Source organism: Alternaria infectoria (assembly GCF_024043175.1).
Source record: "Alternaria infectoria strain BMP 0036 chromosome Unknown scaffold_13, whole genome shotgun sequence".
In the NCBI taxonomy this organism is placed as follows: domain Eukaryota; kingdom Fungi; phylum Ascomycota; class Dothideomycetes; order Pleosporales; family Pleosporaceae; genus Alternaria; species Alternaria infectoria.
The window spans coordinates 533,172-548,872 of NW_026250702.1; the positions used below are offsets into that span (position 1 = coordinate 533,172).

General features: G+C 52.0%; 5 protein-coding genes across 5 annotated transcripts; 1 reads left to right on the forward strand and 4 right to left on the reverse strand.

Annotated features, from left to right (window-relative positions):
- Window positions 1-1,294: 1,294 nt before the first annotated feature.
- Window positions 1,295-4,845, reverse strand: J4E92_007681 (uncharacterized protein; the record flags this gene model as incomplete). The annotated part of the gene is made up of 4 exons (XM_051499044.1): window positions 1,295-2,175; window positions 2,258-2,437; window positions 2,506-2,643; window positions 3,174-4,845. 4 exons carry the CDS (start codon window positions 4,843-4,845, stop codon window positions 1,295-1,297), a joined length of 2,871 nt encoding a protein of 956 aa, XP_051350779.1.
- Window positions 4,846-5,589: 744 nt separating this feature from the next.
- Window positions 5,590-7,675, reverse strand: J4E92_007682 (uncharacterized protein; the record flags this gene model as incomplete). The annotated part of the gene is made up of 2 exons (XM_051499045.1): window positions 5,590-7,301; window positions 7,669-7,675. The coding sequence occupies 2 exons, from the start codon at window positions 7,673-7,675 to the stop codon at window positions 5,590-5,592; spliced, it is 1,719 nt and encodes a 572-aa protein (XP_051350780.1).
- A 79-nt stretch (window positions 7,676-7,754) lies between these two features.
- J4E92_007683 (uncharacterized protein) lies at window positions 7,755-9,780 on the reverse strand (the record flags this gene model as incomplete). Its single annotated transcript, XM_051499046.1, has 6 exons — window positions 7,755-7,825; window positions 7,879-8,583; window positions 8,633-8,911; window positions 8,961-9,175; window positions 9,220-9,724; window positions 9,777-9,780. 6 exons carry the CDS (start codon window positions 9,778-9,780, stop codon window positions 7,755-7,757), a joined length of 1,779 nt encoding a protein of 592 aa, XP_051350781.1.
- Window positions 9,781-10,706: 926 nt separating this feature from the next.
- J4E92_007684 (uncharacterized protein) lies at window positions 10,707-12,995 on the reverse strand (the record flags this gene model as incomplete). Its single annotated transcript, XM_051499047.1, has 1 exon — window positions 10,707-12,995. The coding sequence occupies one exon, from the start codon at window positions 12,993-12,995 to the stop codon at window positions 10,707-10,709; it is 2,289 nt and encodes a 762-aa protein (XP_051350782.1).
- A 750-nt stretch (window positions 12,996-13,745) lies between these two features.
- On the forward strand, window positions 13,746-15,487 carry J4E92_007685 (uncharacterized protein; the record flags this gene model as incomplete). The annotated part of the gene is made up of 4 exons (XM_051499048.1): window positions 13,746-13,782; window positions 13,833-14,431; window positions 14,493-15,021; window positions 15,075-15,487. 4 exons carry the CDS (start codon window positions 13,746-13,748, stop codon window positions 15,485-15,487), a joined length of 1,578 nt encoding a protein of 525 aa, XP_051350783.1.
- Between the last annotated feature and the right edge of the window lie 214 nt (window positions 15,488-15,701).

Below are 15,701 nucleotides of genomic sequence, written 5' to 3' on the forward strand. Positions count from 1 at the left end.
CGTGCACGACAAGCCAACTATATTTGTGTAACTTGGAATTTGTAAGGTTTGAACGCACGAGCACAAAGTGCACTGATGATCACATGGGACGTCACGCAGAACACCTGCAGGTAACTACCTTGACGTCGACTTAGGCCAGCAACAGGGTCTCCCACGAGGCAAGCCAACGCAGTCTCCTCATACAGGGGCCATGATTCATCGTCTAACCTCCTCACCTGATTTTCACGTTGCGGAGTCTACACAGAGCACGAGAAAATGCAGAGCGTCACCGTGAGCCAAGTAACACCGGATACTCGGTACTCCCAGCACGATCTATCACCCTCCTACTGCGAAACTAGCAAGTTCAACACACGATTTCGATTTCGATCTCGATACCCGACGGACATGGCGCGCATGTCCGCTCCCAAGATCCGATGTCAGAGCCGTTTCGGACACCAGCGGCAACCCCTTGCTAGACATCGCCTTGTTGCCTACAGCCCGCGCGTCAACTACAATTTGGTTGCAGAATTGTGTCCCTCTGATTCAGAATGTGGGTACTATCATGCACAATCGGGCGTTATTACGCTGTACGTACCACCGGCTGATATCTATCCGACTGAAAATGAGATTGACGTGCTCACCGCCCGCTCGAAAAACTCCAATCTTGTCCAGAACTGGAACCGGTATTCGAAGCCGAACGCCTTGCGTGTGAACAGCATCTCCATCTGTGGGGTTCGCATGTATACCCTGACCCACGTTGGTCTGGCTACGCTGGCGGACCAACTGTCCTGGCGTATGACTAGCGTAAAAGTCTTCGGTATCTCCTCCGTTCGCGCTAAAAAGCAGGGTTCTGCGTGTCATCGCAAATCAAATCACGGCAACGCAGTCACTTGTTTTCCAATGAGATTACGATGTGCGAAGAATTAAGCTTTGCACGTTCTGGAACCCTACACCCGCGAGGGACCCGTCAAAACCCATGAAACCCAAGGCTTCCAACTCGGGAATCACCGTCTACTGTACCCGTCATACTGGTCCCGCTATGTTGGCGTCTCGTCTCATGGTGTATTTTCGACACATGACTGGTGCTAGAGATTAATTATTACCGACGGGATGACCTTGGTATTCGTCTTATACACAACCCGTCCTATTACTACTCCTGTGCAGCTAAACCGTTCTGCTGTTATACACCAGCACAAGCGTCTGTTGAGCAAGGAACATTCCAAATATCTTCCTCACGCCCGGGGCGTGGTGCCGGTCCAACGGCTAGCTTGCATCATGATCGATGTCCATCCCATATTGTACACTCCCGCGACATCTAGACCCATTGCCATCTCTTTCGTATCCACTTCAGGACATACACCAACAGCACAAGTACAGGAACCTCGATCAGGGGCCCCACCGTACTGGCCAGAGCCTGCCCGCTACCCGCGCCGTAGACCGCGACGACAACCGCGATAGCAAGCTCAAAGTTGTTACTTGCAGCAGTAAAGCTCTGCGTGCAGCTAACCTTGTAGCTGAACCCCATTTTCCAGCAGAACCAAACCGTACTCGTAAAGATGACGATGAAGTAGACCAGGAGCGGCGCGCAAACCCTCAGCACATCCGTAATCTGCCTGACAACATGCGCGCCCTGACTAGCAAAGAGAACGATAATCGTGTAAATCAGGCCGATGAGCGAAAACGGCGCGATATAGCGTATGAACCTGCGTTGATAGCGGTCCTCTCCCAGCATCGACCTCAGTGCCAACCTCGTGATCACAGCAGCACCAAGCGGTATCCCCAAGAAAACCCCCACACTCTGCGCAACCTTCTCATACGAAATATCCGTTTTGTCCCCATGACTAACCACCTGAATATAAAACACCGCAAAAGGCGCAAACAGCACAATCTGCAATATCGAATTAAACGCCACAAGCACAGCGCAGTAGTCGCCGTCGCCGCCTGCGAGATCCGTCCAGATGAGTACCATGGCGATGCAGCGCGCAATGCCCACGAAGATGAGTCCTTCACGTAGGTCCTGGCGGTCGGGTAGGAAGGCCCATGCTAATCCCACCATGAAGAGGGGGGCGATGATCCAGTTTAGGACGAAGGAGACGGCGATTTGGATCCAGAGATCGCGTTTCTTGAGGAGGAGATGTAGGGTTTCGAAGCGGACTTTGCAGAGGATGGGGTACATCATTACGAGGAGACCGATGGCTATATGACGTGTTAGCATCTGGTATGATACCTACGAGATAGATCATAGGATGAGGATGAGGATGGAAGGAATGAGACGTACCAATCGGAATACTAACACCCACGAACTCTCCCCTCTGCAACGCTGGACCCACGGAGTCAACGGTATTCCCCAGTGCGATACCGATGCCCATGGCGAGGATAATCCATACGACTAGGAAGCGGTCGAGGAACGAGAGGCCTTTTAGAGGAGGAAGTTCTTTTTGTGTTGATGGATTGTTGCCTGCAAGGACGTTAGTCGTCCCATTGAGAAGGGCATTGACAATGGATTTGGGGATGACATAGACGTACCCATCATATCCTCCCCATCACCAGCACCACCGTTGACACCACCCTTCTCAACATCACCTGCCTGCCCATCTCTTAACCGTGCATCTTTCTCGTCGCGTATCGCTCCTCGCTCAACAGTATCCATCTTCTTTCGCTTTCCTTTCCTTCTATTTATCTACTCTTCTTTTTCTTCTCTTTTGACAGCGCGTGGGTTTCACGATACCACGCGTTTGCAGATGCGCAATGGCACGCGTCTAAAGTAGGTAAAGTGATGATGGCAAAGTAGGCGAGTGTGGCCAATCAAAACGCAGCAGTGACGTTTTCTTGCCGCCAAGCCGCTAACAGCGGGCGGTGAGGCGAAGTTTGGAAATGACGAACGTGATGGTGTTGGCGATCTTCTTGGATGTTGGATTTGATGGAATGCGCATGTCGCGCGTGGGTAATGGATAAGGGCTTGTTGGGCCTATTGTATTGCATGAGATGGAAACGTGGTCATCATGTCATGGATGGTTGTTGAGGTGTCAATGGATTGAGGGTTGCTAAATACCACTATTACTAGTACGTCTTTCCCAGCCGAAACTGATCTCGATATCTGAAGATGAAGGCTCTCTTTTTCCCTTCATTGCGGGTGATTCACAATGAGTGCCACCTACAGTGTTTCCATTTGCGATACACTGCATAACTACAACCATCCTGCGGCGAACAAAGGTCCTTGAGACACTTAATCAGGCTATAGCGCGTCTCGTCGTCCCAGCCTTCTGGCACTCCATGAGACAAGAACCCGTTCCTGGATTCTTCTGGCCACCACCATCCCTTTCTCACCATTTCATGCAATGAAGCAATGTCCACCATGTTCATTGTCTTTTCCCAAACCCGAACACCAGTGGGCAACCATGTATGTTGCCAGTAGGTAACCCGCACGGGGAGACAGTGATGGTTGAGCTCAATCTCTACAATAGGATCTTGAACCCTGAGTGGAACCTCCAGTGAAACCCTCAGCGAGTGCTCCATCAGAACCAAGACATACTTCCGGATCTCGCCAAGTGTTGTAATGTGGTCTCGGGTCTCATCACGGCCGCATACACGAACGATGATGGTGGTGCCGGCTGGGAAAACGGAAGTGACCCGCAGGAGGTCCCTTGCGTCGATACGAACTGTAGCCAGATGTAGTAGCTCGTTTGTCTGAAACCGCAGAACGATAGTTGGCGCAATCTTGTACCTCTGGGATGCTTCGATCGGTGTACAGCTCTGCAGTCTTCCCTGTTTCTGGCCGTAATGTTGGAAAATTCGGCGATCAAGCCTTTCAAACATGGCCGAGGAAGATCGAAGTGTATTTGAGCTCAGGACAATGATGAATTCACTCTTGCAATGAAAGTCTGAAGAGACTATAGTGCGGAGTTGAACATTGACGTGGAGCATACTGAGATTGAGCCCATTCGTGACACCTGTGTTGAAGTTGTATGTGATCTCACGATTGGTGGATGCAAACCCAGAAATGGTTCTAACAACGTCGTTAGGCAGATTGAGAAGATTAGGTCGACTCGGTACAAGCTCGTATCCCTGCGTCTTCTCCGACAATTGGAATCGCTCTGTGAAATCGGCCTTACGACTAGTCGAGAGAAAGCAGATGGTGCCTTGCTTGCCGTCTGGGGCCACTTCGATATCCTGTAGTAGGCGGCGTGCGTTCTTCAACTTGAGTGTGTCCAGTCTTCCGAGCTCATAAAGGACCTTGGTGAAGAACTTGGGGTCAGGACCCAATTCATCAGGGTCGGGGTATTCATCGGAATCGGGGTGTATACGACGCCCACTACTCTCGAAACGAACTGACAGATCGCGTGCGACTCCGTTCCAGAACACATCGAGAAACGGCAAGATATCTATGTCACTGCGGGACCACCTGTAAAAGTCTTCCCAAAATGGAAGATGATCATACGCATTTGATAAATGCGGAGCGTCCGTATCGATGACAACGGTACGCAATGCTGAGAGACTCGATCCGATCTCTTGCGTCCACTCCATATATGCCTTTGTAGGAAAGAGAATGGTCCCTTTATCAAGGACTATGCCGTAGTTGAATTGGAAGATATTGTGGCCGTAGAGAACGCCGATTGCCTCATGGTAGATCTGGCGGCAAGTCTGAAGGATGGCCGGACTTCCTGAGAAGCTGCTGGTCTTTATGACTGTGTCGTGTAGGCTGCTGCCCGCGATGGAAATGGGCTCGTCTTCTACTAGCAAGTATTCGTAGATCTGGTTGCGGAGTTCAGCCGGGATGGTGAGGAGTGAGGTTTCAGCAGGATTGCTGATCTGCGAATACACTTGTGCGATCTGCCCGTGGATGGGCTTCGGCAGTGGGAAGTGCATGATGGAGTGAGAGACAGCGCTTCAGCTGCTGAGTAGTCGTGCAGCGAGGGCAACTGGAACAGGTCAGTAAGTGCATATATAAAACAACAGCGGGTACAGAACTTACCGTATGGCTGTCAGCGCAGCTGAACGCAGTTGCAGAACGCGCGAGTACAGTGTTCAGCGTGGCTCCTTACAACGCGAGGGAGGCAACGATGGATATGTGAGTGTCGGTGTTCAGGAATTTGCAGTGAGATTGTTGTGCTTGAGCTTGGACCTTGATTGTCTTAAGAGGAAAGAGCACCCAGGCAGTGACTATTTGCACTAGCGCGCTAGGAAGGTGTTTCGTTCACACTATACTACGTTATCTTCTTATAATCTGTGCCCGAGTGATGAACACTCCGCTGGTAATAAACCTGGACGGTGACGGTGACGCGCGACCACAATTACTGGATGATGCAACAGGATCAATCTAAGGTGCACTGGTCACAACGGCTACGTGGTGCAGATGAAAGACACGTGGGGTGTAATGTCAACGCAGCTGTTTGGGAAGTGATGATGGATTTAGAGCTTCCATGTAGAGCGGAGTTTTAGTTATGGGATATGCCCAAGCAGATATGTGCTAAGCAATGCCAGGTCGATGCAAAAATGGAAGGAAAGACATGGCAAAAGAACCTGTGTTCTTCCGACATTCGCGCTCGAGCTTGGAGTCTTTTCGCGAGCAGCTTCGGGTGTGCACACTCGTGTGTATGGTAGTCCTACACTTCAGTGACAGAGCCGATAGAGACGCCAGAGAACGGTATACATCGTCTGGTCCTTCCACTCATCCTGATCATAGTGCTCTCCAGGCCGGTTCTCTGTGGGCCTCAGGCGCGACCACTCGCCCTTTGGGGTGTTTAGTTGCTTCAACCACCTAGGACTGCGCTTATCGAATAACAGGACGAATTCCGCTGAGTCCAAACTCTTCACCGTAGTTACAACGGAAGGTTGCAGGCATTCCCCAACCCTCCGGATCGTAGCTCGCATTGGGACACACTGGCTATTCAGTTCAACTTGAACACTTAGCTTGCGGGCTTGTGCAGCTGTTTCGGGCTCTAGATGCTTCAAAAGGCGGTAGGTATCCTTTCGAATGGTGCCCAACCTTGTAGTATGATCCTGGATCTCGTCTTCGCCACCGCATACGCGAATGATCATCGTAGTGTTTGCTGGGAAGACCGAAGTGACGCGTAGGAGATCCCATGCATCAATCTGAACGGCAGCTATGTGCGGCGCCTCGTTTGTCTGGAACTGCAAGATGATGGTCGGTACGTTCCCATGCAATATGCTTGCGGTAACCGGATTACATAGTCTCGTTGGCTCGGAATCATTGAATTTCGTCTGCGCATAAGTCTCTGCAATGAGACAATCCAGTCTCTTGAACATTGCCTTTGATGATTGGAGCGACTCAGTACCTAGAAGTAAGGTAAAACGGCATTGGCGTAGAAACGACGGTGCAACGAGCCCACGAAGCTGAGAATTGACTTTGAGCATACCGGGTTGGTGGCCAAGCGTGATACCGTTGTAGAAATCGTACGTGAATTCGAGATCACCAAGTGCAAGACGGATGACAGCATGTATGACCTCGTAAGGTAGATCAAACATAGTCGATGGGATTCGTAGAGGAACGAGGTGGTACCTCTGGGTCTGCGTTGACATTTCAAACGCACGCGACATAGTCCCGCTGTATCCGGATGACCGATATATAATGGAGCCTCTTGTACCGCTCGTATACAAGATGACAGCATCGAGCAAGCGACGCGTTCTCTGTAAATCGAGTGCATCGTTCTTTCCAAGCTCAAAAAGGACGTTGGCGATGGATGTTGCGTCGTGCTGTTGATCTTCGAAGCCGAATCCGTAGTCGTCTGATACATCGTCCTCGGTCATTTCAAACATGACTGATGTGTCGCGTGTGTCGCTGTTCCAGAAAACGTCCAGTAACGGCAAGACGTCTATCGGCTGACGGGAATTCGTGCGCACATCTCTTCCGAACATCCAATCCTCATACTTCCCCGGTATCTCTGGCACGTCCAGGTTGATATTGATGGTGCGCAGTCTCGGAAGACAGGAGCCAATGTCGTCTATCCATCTCTTGCATACTTCCATGGGACTAACGATCTTAACGTCGAAAAAGTCGTCGTGTATGCTGTGTTGGAAGCGGAAGGCATTCCGGCTGTAAAGGAGACCGACTGCCTCATGATAGATCTGACGGCAAGTACGAAGGATAGCAGGGCTTCCTATGGAGGTAGAAGTCCCTTTGGTCACCTTGGTCTCTCTAAGATCAACCTTGGCGATCTCGAACGTTATAGGGCAAGGTTCCACGAGAAGATACTCGTAGATCTGGTTGCGTAGCTCAGGCGCGATAGTGAGTAGTGAGGGTACATCCAGTGCCACAGATCCGGAGCACGCTTGCGCGATGCGGCTGCGCTTAGTATTTGGGACTGGAAAGTGCATGGCTGCAGTTCAAGCCAATGGGTGGACGTAGGTGCGACTGACGGTTATTAGTAAATGTACAAATATCATACCCGGAATGAGCGAAGAACTTACGAGATAGCCTCCAATGCTGTTGCATGCGACGGCGGCACGAGTGGGTGTAATGTGTTGCTTGGTTCCTGTACAAGACGACAGCAACGGTACCGAGGTAGAGGTTGGGTGAGTGGCAGTGACGCTGTATCGCCTGAGCTTGGACCTCGCTTGTTGTGGAAGGAAACAGCGACGACGGTTGCCATGGAGCGCAAAAAGTGTCTCTCACTTACCTGTATTACGTCATATTACTTTCGGACTTGAAAGAGCAGCGTGCTAACACACCCGTCATAATGGTTGGATGATGGCGAGCAAATACGTCCAAAAGGCAGCAACGTACAAAAAGACCTTTACATTCAGCTCCACGACATCTAAATACGACCTCTATCCAGAAACTTCTTCGGCAAATCCACAGTCTTCGCGCGCATATACTCCATAGCATCTGTCACACTGTCAGCAAACTCACTCACCCAAAGCCGCGCTCAATATACTTACTCTTCCCCAAAGTATCATACGAAGAACACGTATTATACCCCCCATCCCTAAGATGATCATGCAGCAAAAAATGCACCGACCGTATCCCCGCAATCTCAAACCGGTCAATCGGCTTCCCCTGGTACTCATCCTTACCAAGAAGCTGCTTAACGCGCTCGATCGTCATGAACGAGCGCAGCCAATCCCACTCGTCGTCGTGGCGCACGAAGAAGCCGCAGTTGCAGTCTGAGGCTTTGTCTCCGGAGCGGCCGGCTACGATGTAGCCTAGTGGTGCGCGAACGGTTTCGCCGAAGGAAGATGGGTCGACTGGAGAGGCGGTTTCGTAGGAGGCTTGTTGGCGGGGGTATTCTTTTGTGATGGCGGGTGGGCTGAGGTCGGTGGTTGACTTGTTGCCGTACATGGTGTGGACGCGTAGGGGGAGTTGGTCTTGGGGGAGGAGCGAGACCCAGTAGTCGTAGTAGGGCTTTGGTGCGATCTGTCGGAGGTCGTTCGATAGGGAAAGACCGGGGGCGGATTGGAGGAAGACTTCGAGACACCAGCGGTTGAAGCCGTTGGGGATGTCGGGTCGTACTAGCTCGGGGTCGGAAGTCTGGGCGAAGATGCGGAAGTCGACTGTTGCTACGTCTTGATTGCGGGCATCAATTGGCGAAGAACCGTTTTGGTGGAATCTTAGTGTCTTGAAGCGGTTTACGTTGTCGCCCATGGCTGCTCATATTAGTCTCGCGTTGCGTGTGTGGAAACAACGTTTGCTTACCGTAGCGGATTTGGTCTTCAGTAATCTTGCACTTCTCCTCGATATCAAGACCGCATACAAACATATGCCACTCGCATTGCCAGCCAGCTGGAGCGGTAATACCTACCTTGGTTGTAGGTGGCGGAGGAAGGCCCTTGACTCCTGTGACACGGACAAGATCCTCGCCTACTTGCTCCATCTTGACGTCCGTGATATCGGCCGTAACATCACAGTTGTAGTATAGTGGTCCCTGGATCTCGTATAGTAGCTGCGAAGTGCATGTTCCGACAGTTACGCAACCTGTATGCGTTAGCGGCGTACAACTCCAGCTCAAGGTGCCGCCACCTACCTCCGGTATCTTTCTCTTTCGCAATATTGAAGCTACCATCATATTCGACTTCCGCGATGGGAAAGCCCATGTTGATGTGCTTTCCAGTCTTCATAAGATCTTTGAACATTGAGTAGTATCCTCCCGTGACGTAGGCAGAACACTCTACAAGATGGCCTGCTATGAGCGCTCCGGCAAGTTCGTCAAATTGATCGTTCTTCCAGTCATGCCACCACCTGATCACGTTAGCTGAGGTCAACAATCCATTGTTGTAACTTACGCCGCAGCGCCAATAACCGGCGCAGCATCTGCAAGCCTTCCACCAAGCACAATATCAGCGCCCTGTCGGAAAGCTTCTGCAATGCAAAGTCCACCCAAATACGCCTGTGCGCAGATTGGCTGCATTCCCCATTCCTCCAGCTTCTTGCCATGCATCAAGCTTTCGAACTTCTCTCCCTTTTTGATAAGACTGTTGACCTGTCCCGTCACATCGTCTCCTTCTATCCATGCCACTTTGAGGTGACCAGCACCCGCTTTCTCCAACATATCGACCACAACCTCAGCGAGGAGCTCAGTGTCTGATGCGCCGGCGTTCACCGCGAGCTTCGTCTTGTTCTTGACTAGATTTGGTATCGCTGGCTCGAGGCATTGGATGAAGGTATCGGCGTACATTGCGTTCTTCTTCCGGTCTTCAAGGCTCGTCGTGCCATTGGCGTGCTTCGTAGGCTTCTGCTTAACTTTGCCGCTGCCATGTACGGTCATGGTCATTTCGGATAGCCAGTCACCTGTTCGTGTCAGCTCGAAGTCCTCCATAGCCAGCTTTCAGGGGAGTCTTACCCATCACAACATCCACCTCCGGATCACCCGCCATCCTCATGATAGCAGTCGAACGATCCGTAAACCCTCCCGAGCATCCTGCGATGCGCACAGCGCGTTTGCGGTCAGTAGAAGGAGACATTTTCACTCGTTTGGGGTTCGGCGCCATATATGTCTCGTAAGAAATCTAATAAGGGATCAATTGCTCCATGACGGAGAGTCTCAAAGCTATATACCAGGCCGTCCAGGACCGGCTTTCCGGGGTACGGCAAACCATCGAGGCTGTTGCAGGGCCGTTCCTCTAGTATCGTCCAATGGCGGCTATACATAAAGGTAGCGCGACACTCATGTCATGTCCTGGGAGCTACTTGCGGATAATCTTGAACGATGGAAGACGATTTCCTGAGAGCTCATGGCGGGGTTGCGGGGAAGGAGACGGACGCGAGCGCGCGGTGCTGCTGAAGGCCCAGAACTGTCTTCATTGTGATACCACCGACGGCATGATTTTAATGTGATGTCTTCATAGTTGAGTCGTCGATTTGCGCATAAAGCCGACGCGTGCTCGGCTTTCGCGAGTCGGTGAAAGGAAGAGGACTGTGACGCGCGATGTTCGCGATTCGGCTAACGACTCATTCTGGTCAGTGGTAATGCTTTGCATGACTCGATAACTTTGTCCCAGCTCCGGGAAGGATTGCTCCGCACTATACCGAGTATAGTAGCGTCACTTCCACACTACCATGAACTGACTGGAGCTACTGATACATTACATTCAGAGCGATTGTGCCAATGTCATGAGGAAATGCATACGTGGCGCACTCTGTCCGCATGCCAAAATCCAATTTCAATGACCATCGCGGTTTTGGACTTTCAACCCATCTTTAAAGTCGCAAATATAATGATAGAATTCTTGTATACCACCATCTCATACACATATTCCAGTCTCCCAACCATTCAAGGCGCCAAATTCTCAACCACCAACCAAACCCCCATCTTCCCCTCTCCTCCCTTCTCAGCCCCCTCTCGCGCTTTCCCACCAACCGCCATCCCCTTCACCCCCCTCTTCTCCTTCTTCATCTCCTCCCTCGCCTCCCGCCACTCCCTCTTCACAGCCAACCTCTCCTTCTTCAACTCCTTCCTCTGCGCTTTATACTCTTTCTTCGCAGCTTTCCATTCCGGATCCTTCTTCGCTTTCTTCGCCGCTTTGCCTTTGCCCTTGGTGTTGGTATCAGCGTGTTTGGACTTCAACTCACGCTTCTTGGCGCGGTGTTGTTTCTTGAGCTCGCGGTTTCGCTGCTTGATGTTGCGGCGCGCGAGTTTGAGGGATTGGGCTTTGGGGGTTGGGGCAGGGGTGAGGTCGGAGTCGGAGTCGTAGTCGGAATCAGAGTCTGAGGAGGAAGAGTCGGAGCTATCTGATGATAGTGAGGAGGTGTCGTCGTCGTCATCCAGGTCCTTGACTGCAGCTTTGCCCTTATCCTTCGTGTCGGTGGGGTATTTAGTGTCGATTTTGCGGTCGCCGTATAGGACGCCTGTTTCTTGTCCCGGTGGCGTGTCGTACGCAGGTGGGAGGTCGTTGTGGACTTGCTCGTACGAAGCAGGACCTGAGGTAGTAGGCCCTCTATTCCCACTCACACTCACACCTCCACCTGCGTTTCCACTAGCCATCCTACCCACCTCCACCCCGAAAGCACTAGCGCGTTTACCGATCTCAACACCCAAATCACCCATATGTTTACCCAATTGCTCCCCAATCTTTCCTAATTCTTTGCCTACTTCTGCCCACTCGTTTCCGGATTGTGGTGGTCCACGTCCGCGTCCACGTCCGCCACGAGAGGAGCAGCCTCCTCTACCGAAGAAGGCGTTGCCTCGGGGCCCGAAAGGTCCTCGACCGCCGCGCCCGAAAGGTCCATTACCAGGGGCACCAAAAGGTCCGTTGCCAGGTGCACCGAAGGGGCCATGGCCTGGCATACCAAAGGGCGACCAGTGACCGCCTCGTCTGCCGCGAGGATGATGGCCACCCCGTCCGTGTCGACCATGTGCGCGTGAAGAATCCTCTGGAGGTCCAGGAATGGAGTGAGGTGGGTCTTCATATGCTCCAGCAGATCCTAGCGCCCTATTATGTGACGACGTGTTTCCAACATAATCAGGTGAGCCAGTAGCCGTCTGATGACCCGAAAGTCGTTCACTCATCTCATGCAGCTTAAGCACTCTCTCGCTCGGCATCGGCACTGCGTCAGCGTCGAGAGCTTCGATCCAGGGGTACAATTGCCTTGCGCGCCATTCAGCCGTTGCAGTCTTATCGGCCAAGTTGGCGAGAACGGTGGGTTTGTGGCCCGCAGGTATAGGTAGCATATCTAGAAGCGCAGTCTCGCTGCGGAACGACACAATCAGACCTCTCGGCGCAAAGAAAGCTTCATTCGCTCCTCGAATGTAGTCGTGTACGATGCTGGAAGAGAGTCCTTCATGCGTCGATTCCTGTAGCAAGTCTTCGGCCGTCGTGTGCGCGGCTGTAGTCAGGACCTGTAGACCGTACAAGAACTCTGCAAACTCGGCTGGCTTGATGGAATGCCGGTCCAACACTTCAGCGTAGGCAACTAAGAAGTATACGTGTTCGTCTGCACGTCTTGCTGGTCCTGCATGGTCGGGTATCGCGATGATGCGGTTTAGATGCGGTGCATACTGCGCCTTAGCATCTGGTTCTTCGCGGCTGAACTTCAAGGCTTGGGTGAGCAAGTCAGAAGCCAGATCGGGCTGTTTGCTCGACGAAGAAGTAGGTTCGCTGTGCACTTGTCCCACAGCGATGTTCTCACTCGTACTGGCATGCTGGACTGGAACACTGGTGGCCTTGTCGTTTGTATGATTCGCATAATCCGGCGCTTGTTCCTGTTCACTAGCAGGATCTGGTTCTTCGCCTCTTACACGGTACTCCCATACTTCTGGCTCGTTTGGTCCTTCATTGGCAGTAATGCGATGGGCTTCGATTTGGCTGGGATCTACGGGCGCGATACCATGACGCGTGTCGTGCACGGCTTGGTCCCGCGCCTCGTCGTAGGATGGTGGCAAATCTTCATATTGGGGACCGCCTGGGCTGTGAATGGGGGTTGGCTCATACTCGTTGTCGGAGGAGTCGGCGATTGAGGTTGCGCTTGGTGTGAATGCGACGTTGGACTGTGATGATGTCGAGGGGGGTGGTGGGATGGAAGTGAGGTTTGGGTTGGCGGGGTATGACGGTGGGCCGGCCATAGTTGAAGTAAATCACAAAAGCCAGTGTTGATTCAATGTGACGATGTAAAGTAAGACGAGGAACTTGTCGAAAGTGTACTTAAAGTTGAGGCGTAAAGGACGAACTAGAAGCTTGTTTATTCGTACCTACTCCACTGCCCTGCACAGCCTCACAGGAAGCTGCTGCCTTCAGATGCGGGGAGATGCCCAATCGCAACTTCCAACTCAAAACCACGCGTTTTGTCTAGCACTATTCAACGTCCAGTAAAACGGCACAACTGGTCAGATATGACGCGTGGGCAAGAGGGCCGCAGCTGCGCAGCACTTGAGTTGGGAAACGGTGTGTGAGAGTGGGGCTGGCCGTGGCGTAAGCCTCGGGCGTCTTTGTGCCAAAGGAGCCAATTACAGGAACCAAGCGTCTCCTGTTTCGGCACACCAAGATGTCAGAGCTAAGAGAGCGCATCATGTGTGTTATACAGTAAAGTATGTAAGATATAGATGTGTTGGCGGAGCGCGCGACGTTAAGTGTAGCCTTGGTCTTCCCTTCCACTTGTGTCGGACTCGCTCGGCCTAACAACACGGCCGTAAGGTCCACACGCGATATCTGGAGTCAACTCGCTTTCCGCGTGAGAGTGATCACGTTACGGTTCCCAGATCTACTACACAACACGATTGTTGCGGAGTCAAGTACGATCGCTGTGTTGGTCTGAAGAGCAGGTGGCGGAAAGCGCACGCGAAGAGTGCGAAGGACGCATCATCATGACTAGCATCATGGAAGGCGCTCCCACTGTAGCAGTCATAGGACTAGGTAGAACACCTCTTCCTTGACACAACGAAGCCACTAACCGAACCTCTCAGGACCGGCTGGCCTCGTAGCATTAAAGAACCTGCGAGAAGAAGGATTCCACGCCACGGGTTTCGACCGCAACGACCACGTCGGCGGATTATGGCAGTACTCGGAGAAAGAGCAAACATCGGTAATGCAAACCACAACCGTAAACGTCTCAAAAGAGCGATCGTGTTACACTGATTTCCCTTACCCGGACGACGTACCGTCGCATCCAGCGGCCACGCAGGTTCAGCAATACTTGACAGACTATTCGAAGCATTTCGGATTAGAACCATATATGCGGCTTAGTACTGTCATCGAGCAAATCACGTTCGATGACGAGCGGGAGAAATGGGTTGTGGATGTAAAAGGTGGCGTGAAGGAGTACTTTGATAAAGTCGTTGTAGCGATTGGGGGTATGGTTGGTAAGGCCAGTCTGCCAGTCATAGAAGGCGTGGAAAAGTTTGCTGGACCTAGTGTACACTCGCAAGCTTTCAAGCGGCCGGTAGACTACAAGGGGAAGAGAGTCATGGTTGTAGGATTCAGCAACAGTGCGGCGGATACATCTACTCAGCTGGTGGGAATAGCAGATAAAGTGTATTTGGCACATCGGCATGGAGCTCGGGTTGTAAGTTGAAGCGTACCTTGTTGATGTGCAAAGGTCTTGAGACTGATAATGGTTCTTATAGTTCCCGCGGCGCATAAAGGGTGTCCCGATAGACCACACGCACAACCTACGTCTCGCCACCTTCCAAAGCCTCATCATAACATACTTCCCTCGCCTCGGCGAGTTCCTCTTCGATAAATTCCTCAAGAAACTGCAAGACCAGAGTTTCAACATCCGCCCTGAATGGCGCTTCGAGCCCGCAAGTAAGGTACCAGTGGTATCTGATACGTTAGTCCCCTGCCTCGAGGACGGCAGCATCACATCAGTCGCAGGCATCAAACGCATTGTGAATGCTACTGAGGTAGAGTTGCAAGACGGGACAAAGGTTGACGTGGACGCAATAATCTGGTGTACGGGCTACAAGTCCGATTTCAGCATGATCGAGCCGCGTTTCAATCCTGAATGTCGGCCTCAAGCGTGGCTCGACGCGCCGGGCTCGAATGGGAAGTCGCTCTTCCGTCTCTACAAGAACGTGTTTTCACTCGAGAAGCCGGATAGTCTGGCGTTCATGGCTACTGTACACATAACGATTAGTGGGTTTAAGATTTTCGGTGAGCGACTCTGGGTATGATGGTTAGGCGAAACATGTGCTGACGACGATTAGACTTGACAACCATGGCTATAGCCCAGGTCTGGGCGGGCAAATCCTCTCTACCCTCACTTCCTGACATGAAGCTTGCTGTGGATGAACACCACGTATGGTTAGCAGAGACGGCAAAGCGTGTTTACAACTTGTCGCCAGGGCAATGTGAGACAGGTGATTGGGTCGCGGCCATGGACGATCTTGCCGGTACGGGTGTCAACGAGTACCTGGGATACGGGTGGAAAGGCTGGCTGTTTTGGCTTCAGAACAGGAAGTTCTGCAACCTGCTGATGGGTGGGATATGGAGTCCGCACATACATCGCGTGTTCAGCACAGGCAAGAGGAAGTGCTGGGATGGGGCGAGGGAGGCGATTGAGAGAGTAAACGAGAGTGTTGCTAAGATGAGGGAAGAAGAAAAGAAGAAGAGTGGTTGATGGCTGCTCGGGGTTCTGGTTCGCGAAGGGGCCAGGGCGTGCTCGAATGTTCTCTTATGAGCTTCCCCACACATGACGACAGGCTGTATCACGAGGGTCCATGGCTGTCACCTTTTGCATGGCGCAATACATATGCCTCGCGACGAATATCTCGAATGTCCTCTATAGCTACCGACTCGAAATAAAGACCATCTCATTCTTACACGGCCATTAC